This window comes from Solenopsis invicta, chromosome 5, assembly GCF_016802725.1.
Source record: "Solenopsis invicta isolate M01_SB chromosome 5, UNIL_Sinv_3.0, whole genome shotgun sequence".
Classification (NCBI taxonomy): Eukaryota; Metazoa; Arthropoda; class Insecta; order Hymenoptera; family Formicidae; genus Solenopsis; species Solenopsis invicta.
The window spans coordinates 27,807,656-27,815,623 of record NC_052668.1 but is presented as its reverse complement, the minus strand read 5'-3'; the positions used below and the strand labels follow the sequence as shown (position 1 = coordinate 27,815,623).

At 32.6% G+C, this 7,968-nt stretch overlaps 1 protein-coding gene across 1 annotated transcript in view; it reads left to right on the top strand.

The window, feature by feature from the left end:
- The first annotated feature begins 6,814 nt into the window (after window positions 1–6,814).
- Window positions 6,815–7,968, top strand: part of LOC105193245 (proton-coupled amino acid transporter-like protein pathetic) — a 42,061-nt gene continuing 40,907 nt past the window's right edge. Inside the window, exon 1 of the mRNA XM_026139408.2 lies at window positions 6,815–7,654. Coding sequence (XP_025995193.1) covers window positions 7,601–7,654 — 54 coding nt within the window. The 5' untranslated portion in view covers window positions 6,815–7,600. The remainder of the gene's footprint in view (window positions 7,655–7,968) is intronic.

The window sequence follows — 7,968 nt, the reverse complement described above, 5'->3', positions numbered from 1 at the left end:
ATGCTCCCAGATAGTTAAATATGTCAAAAGTAAATTTTGCAATCAGTAGATTTTCTCGTTGCCTTAAGAGAAAATTACTGAAATTTAATGATTACAAAACCAAATAATTGATATTTCCTTATTTCAAGATATCTTTTAATTGACTTTACAATCCTAAATTTTTTTATACAACTCTGCTTAAAAACTGTAAGGAACCGGATAAGAAATAATAGAAATTTAATAGAAATCTTATATAATTTTATTTGAACCTATAGGTTTCTATTAAATTTTTATACGTTTCTATATTTCTTATTCGACTTTTTAAGCAGGGAATTAAAGCACTTACAAAAATAAAGAGAACAATGAACAATTTCATGTTAATAACAAAAAATACTTTAAACTGTAAAATATAGTGTTCCAAAAATCTCAGATTTCTTAAATACCTTAAAAAATACATATTTTTTAAAAAATATTTTATATAAAAGTTATTTTACTAATAGTGTGTTTAAAAAATTCGAGTAGCATAAAATTATCCTTTGTTCCCTTCATTTTGTACATCTTTTAATTGCGTAAAGGTACTCTGTAAAAGCAATTCAAAAACGTCTTATAACAAAAAAATGTCAGTAATTTACTTTAGAAAATCCCTCGTATCATCGTTTAAATAAAACTTTACTTCTGTTTTATTATCGCTGTTATAAAGAAAATGATGATATTATCAGTGCTGTACTTAAAGTTAAAATTATCTAGATAAAGATAAGATAAATTAAATATAAATGTATTTTAAATAAGATAAAAACGATTTAATCTTATTTTATCTAGGTAAAAATAAAATTATATATGGTTTTAGCTAAATAATTTTTAGATAATACTGCTATGACGCAAAACAATTTAAGATATGAAAATAATATGTTCATATTTTTATTCCTAAATCTTTCTTAAAAATAAAATAAAAACAAAAATTATTTCTTAAAAATAAATGTTCTTCAAATAATTTAACAAAAAATATTTTTTCTTGGATTTAATGCGTAAATAAAAATTAAAGTTAAAAAATAGAAGTCATATATATTTCATATTATACAGGGTGTAACAAAATTATCGCACCTGAAGTATACCATGGGATAAAGGACATGAATCTAAGTCAAAAAGTCTTAAATCATTTTTTGATCTGAGCTTTCTGTTACATGTCATACAATGTTAAAGTTAACTTATCACCGCCCGTCTATATAAGAAAAGCAGGGACGGATAATAGACGGGCGCGCGGACAGAGCGGAGCTGACAAATTACGCAGCGAAAGAACAACGAAACGGCTGCACACACACACACGCACACACACGCACACGCGCGCGCGTACGCATGCACGCACGCACGCACGCACGCACGCACGCACGCACGCACGCACGCACGCACGCACGCACGCACGCACACACACACACACACACACACACACACACACACTCTCTCTCTCTCTCTCTCTCTCTCTCTCTTTCTCTTTCTCTTTCTTCACTTTGCGTTTAAAAAAATCTTAAACATCCTAAAATGCACTAAAATAAACGTTTCGGCGTTTTTGTAATAATTTATCAATTTAGTGCGAATTAATTAATTGTTTATTTCATTATAGTTACAATACATGTTCGAAATGTGCTTCTTCTACTTCGATACATATTCTTGCTCTTTTTCGTACACATTTAACACTACATTGTCTAAATTATTTTCCATTGGGACTGGTAAACTTGGCAGATTGTTTTTTAAAAAATTAAGATATTTTTGAGAATTTAACCGTTTTGGTAGTATAACAGGCGAAAATAGACGAGCTACAATATTTATGCACAATGGCATACATGCCCATTCTGCACGTAAGATATTTTTTTTGTTATAAAAATGTTTATTACTAATAAAATTTAAAATCTATTGAAATTAGTTGAAGATCGCTTTCTCAGTTACGACACTACCGTACACCTTCAAAGATTAATTTTTATATTATAAAAATTTTACTAACAATAGTTATTATTACAATAGGAAAAAAATTTTCGCGATTCAAGTAAATATGTTATTAGAACTATTCAAGCGAATTATTTACTTCACGCAAGTAAATATTACTTCAAAAAAGTAAGTAATACTTCAAAGAAATAATATTTTCTACAAGTAAGATTTATTTATGTAAAGTAAATAATTTGCTTAAATTATTCTAATAACATATTTGCTTAAACCACAAAAATTTTTTTCACAGTGTACATACATAGAATAACTTGCTTTTATACAATAATTTCGCGTTAATTAGATTAATTAAAATTAATATTAAAAACATATTGTTTGTTTGAAACAAACTTTACATTCAAATGTAATTATGTATATTCAAACTAAACTACTTGTAATATCAACTTCAATAAATCTTATTTAAAAGCAGTTCGCCGTTATCTCGATGAAACTTTCACCCAATGGTTCGGAAGAGGTTTAATAACTCCATGGCCTACTCGATCTCCATGCAATTTTTTTTCTTTGGGGAGCAATAAAAAAAAACATTTATGCGCACCAATATCGAGACAGCTGACGAGATGACGGAATTAGTATTCCGCACTATTGAAAGAATTGACAATGATCAAGTTCGAAGAGCTACGCAAAATGTACGAAAAAGAGCAAGAATGTGTATCGAAGTAGAAGGAGCACACTTCGAACATGTATTGTAACTGTAATGAAATAAACAATTAATTAATTCACTAAATTGATAAATTATTACAAAAACGCCGAAACGTTTATTTTAATTACGCATTTTAGAATGTTTAAGATTTTTTTAAACAAGGTGGAGAGAGAGAGAGAGAGAGAGAGAGAGAGAGTGTGTGTGTGTGTGTGTGTGTGTGTGTGTGTGTGTGTGTGTGTGTGTGTGTACAGCCATTTCGCTGCTCATCATTGTTCTCCCGTCGCATAATTTGTCAGTTTCGTTCCGTCCGCGCGCCCGTCTATTGTCCGTCCCTGCTTTTCTTGTATAGACGGGCGGTGATACGTTAACTTTAACATCGTATGACATCTAACAGAAAGCTCAGATCAAAAAATGACTCAGGACTTTTTAACTTGGATTCATGTCCTCTATCTCATGGTATACTTCAAGTGCGATAGTTTTGTTACACCTTGTATAATGATTATCAAAATTCTTTGTAAAATTTTTAAGTTACCGTTTTAGGACAACATTTATATTGCATTACTGATTTGCATAAATTAGACTGTTCTGATGCCAATACGCTTCCAATATTAAAAATTTACAGTTCACGTTACGTATACTATACATTTTGAGTATTGACAGTGAATTTTAGAACGTAATTCTATTTTTTTTTTGTTATCTTATCGTTTTTCAGTTTTTATTCTCCTGTTAAGATAAATGGTAATTTAAAAATTGAAGCTAAGAACAATACTTTATTCTTGTTCATATTGTCTTTGATAATTTGAAAAAAATAACACTTCTTTTATTTTAAATAAAGATAAAGCTAATATACATTATAGTAAACTATAATAGATAAAGATAAGATGAAGCTATTTCGTTATTATCTGGATAATTTTATAGATAACAATAATTATTGCGTATTAATATAAAAGTCGAAGACAATTACCCGAATGATACTTTCATCGTGAAACTTTTTAAGGCTTCTGAGTACTCGCCACGGCCATATTAAAGTGACGTCAGAAGCGAGAAATTGCGTGAAATGACACGTAATATTGTCAAATATGCCATTTGTAAATAAAACCAATTTCGATAAAACAGACTAAGCAGATGGCTTTAAAACACTTCTAAATATCGGTCATGACTATCTTTTTTTCGCCTAGTAGTCAGTAAATAGTCGTAAAACGAACGTAAGTGACGCTTATTCAGACAGAAAAACACACGGATAACTACTGAAAGTAGTGAAAAATGTACTTTTATGTATAAAATTCAAAGAAACTTTACTTGCGGTCCATTTTTACGAATTTAATAAATACGAGACAAGTCATATTTTCACAATGAAACACATAATAACAAAATGACATGCACGATAACGTCTGATCGTCAATCTGTCACATTTCACGTGTATTAGTTCTAATTTTGTCCGCGACGGAATGTCGCTACCGTCAACGCGGAGTTCTCGGCTGAGGAGTCAGGAGCCTTAAACCTTTGCGCTCTAGTTAGAGAAACGCAATAGTATCAGACAAAGATCTCCGAACACAACCGTTCTCAAATTGCATGTGAACGTGATTGTTTTCAAAAGGAAACATTTATTACTTCCTGTTCACATTTATAGTGTAATTTTAGAATCACACGTATAAATATTTAACAGTGTAATTTATACAACGTCATTAAAAATCAAAATCTTAAAAAAAAATTATAATTATTGTAGAAAAACTAGAATTATTTTATTCTGAAAGTTATCGCTTTACAAAATATTAGCAAAATATTAATGTGTTATAAACATAGCTCACAAAAATTTAAATAGCATTAAGCTAAAGGTGTGTACATCAATCAGATATTTTTAATTCTAAATCGAACCAAATCGAATTAAATTAAATTAAATTAAATCATTGACTTTTAATTAACAAAGTAATTGGTCTGAATAATTAGGTTGATTAATATTTAGATAACAAAAGATTTCTATTTTGTAAAAAAAAATAGTAATGGTTATGTAATATAAAATCATTTTTTAAATATAATTTATAATTGTGATTGTCAATATACATGCGGTTCTTATATGAACTTTTTAGATTCAAAATTTTGCATTTTCGAATAATTCAGATTCGAATCATCTAATCTGATTAGATTTGTATTTGAATAGTTCGCATACCTTCACATTAAACAGTTTTACTATATTATTTTTGTATATATCTATATTACAGTTATTACATTGGAAAAATTAATTTGCTACTCATCATGAATGTAATGCTAAACTCGAACCGATCAATATGAAGAGTCGATCGTGTGTCATTTCAGATCAAATTTACTGAGAAATCGATTGTTATCGATCGAATAGTTTTTGCTGCTCAAGCCGTTAAGAGCACTTTAAACGATCTGTAATCCGTGACAGAAATACGTTATATAATTTTACGAAGAGAAGTTAAAAAAATATTTAATCTTGATGAAATTTTTCTCGCCTTACACATAAAAAAAATTGTTTTTCTTGCATGTCACAGCATTATTTATTATAATTGAGTACGTTAATATTTTTTTAAACTAAATTAAATTAAAGTTAATGGCTTATAAAATTAATTTATGTTAAAATAGTTGCAAGAACGAGAAACTAACTCAGTAAAGAGTTGGGTTAAAAAAAGTTAATCAGTTAAAGAACTTTATGTGTTTTAAAATCAACTTGTTGACAATGAATTTATTTAAAATTAGCCAAGTTAAATTAAATGTTATTAAATTCTTAATTTTATTATTTAAACATTTTAACTATAATTATTAACTAACTCTGAATTTAATATACTAGATTCATAAATGTATCGAAGATTTTCTCTGCAATTTGTGGATTAATAGCTGTAGAAACTTTAATCGATTATCATAAAATACATTTTATGATATTTAATAAATTAAAAACATTCTTTAAAAAATGTACTTTACCAATCATTAAACGAATAATATCCGAAGAAACTAATTTATTTCGCTACATGATACATGAAGAAATATTGCCTAAGGTTACAATTTGATATAAACGCAAGGGGCCGGGAGCTTTAATACGACGCAAAACTACGCGAGGCGCCGACAAGCGAGTTTCGCGTTACCTGCGATATTAGATAGCGAAATCGTAAACGCAGTATCGGGTTACCACTACAAAAATTGCTTAAGTTTTCGTTTTTTTTTTTACTGCATCATTATAGATCTGCGGAAACAAGCATCTCTTTCCAATTTCAAGGAAATGCAGCTTCAAACAAGCAATCGAGTATGTTAGTGCATTCCCGCGCGTAATTAATTTCAATGACCAAATAATTTCCACATTTACCAATCATTATTCCTACTTTGTTTCCTGCTCATGTTAAAGAACTTGTATGTGCATGTTTCAAGTGACTAATCTTAAAATGATTCACAAGAAAAATTTTAATGCTTTTAGAATATTACTTGCTTTTAGAATATTACTTGTATAGCTAATTATTTTTAAAAATAATTTTATGTTATATATATATAATTAGTTTTAATTATTTAATAGATTAGGCCACGTCCATGGGCGTACGTAAGGAAGTTATATATATATAATTAGTTTTAATTATTTAATAGATTAGGCCACGTCCATGGGCGTACGTAAGGAAGAGAAGGAGGGGCTGACAGGAAGGAGAGGGGAGGGTGCTTTCTCTTCCAAATTTTGCAAGAAGAAACAATTAAATTATGAAAATTATTTTTATTGTGGAAAATTGATGACTTATAAAAAATGAAAATGCTTATTAGACAATGCGTTGTTTATTTTCTAGAAGGAATAAAAAATAAAAATGGAACTTAAAAAGTTGGAACTGTTCGAAATGTTAGAAAGATGTTAAAAGGATCCGAAACTTGCCCTCCTCCTCTCTCTTCTAACTGAAATCCTGGATATACTCATGACATGTCTGAACATGACACGACAGAGTAAAGTTGACACTTTTGAATAAAAATACGATATAACAAGTCAATGTTTAAAAAATGATTATAGAGGGTGCGATTATGGAATTTGACGAGATATCCCGGCGAGAAATGAGGAGTAGGGGGAGGGGGGGGGGCTCTTAAAGCGTTCTAGCCAGACGAGGAGGTTGCTATAAGCGTTCTCGCCTCAAGGAGGGGCGAAAGGGACGAAGAGGGTATTGCCGGCCGAGGGAGTGGGAGAACCGGAGAACTCGCGACGCGGCTATCGCGCAACGTCATTCTTGTTCGAGTCTCTTCGCCGATCGCGGCCACGCCGGCGCGCCGTATTTCTCGGGATTCCAATTTGAACAGAAATTTCCTCGTAAATTGCACTAAAAATTTTGTTACGGACGCTCAACTCATATTTGCCATACCCTCGGCGAACGACAGGGAGCAGGGGTGGATCGTGCGCGCGCGTTTTTTCCAAAGATTTGGGCTCTTTTAGGGATTCCCTGGTATCACCGAACAACGCCGATTTCTTCCTCTCCTCTCCTTTGTATTCGCGAACCAACTGTCCCCACCCTCTGTGTTAACCGGCTGCTCCCACCGCAGGGCGACTTCCACGCAGCGCGTATACCGATCTCGCGGCACCCACGGAGGGAAGTTGAAAAGAGGACGAAAGATCAGTGCGACACCGCGCTCGTCCGAGAGGCGAGCCCTTGTATTATCGCGTATTATAGCACCCGGCGTAATCGCGCAACGTAGACGCGCCGCGATACAATTTCCACACTCGTGTGAACACATACACGTGCGTGATCAACTCGCACGCGGAAATACGCCGATAGCGCCGGACCGTCGTCCCCCGATTGGTTAGCGGGCTTGACGACGAATTTTCAAGCGGATCCACGATATTTCTGCCAGCTCATCTCGACGCCGGACGCCGCGGACGGAGCGGAAGGAATCGTATATACATAAGCATATACAGCTATACACGCATATTTATATACGTCTGTTTACATACTCGGAGCTAGATCTTCTGAGACCGGAATCGACTCGGCGCGCGCCTATTCAAATTCAAAAATGTCACACAACACGAAAGGCCTTGGTATACCGGTGCACGGCGGCAGAATTCAGGTAAGTGCTCGATGATAAATTATCGTTACTTATCGTGGCCCTAATACTTGGTTATCACCAAGTTTGTAATTTATTTTCTGTCAAAAATTTTATCCGAGACATGTGAAAGAATGATTTACGGAATAACGCCGCGATATCGACTAATTCCCCTGGTGGACAAAAATTTACTCTCGAAGATACCGCATATCGCGCGACGCGCTGAATTTATTGATTTTATAAGCGAAGATAGCGCAAAAAAGGCTATCTTTTTAGAGACGCTATATTTTCAGAAGTTTATTTATTGCTGAAGAAGAATTCACATGTCAAGATTGAGA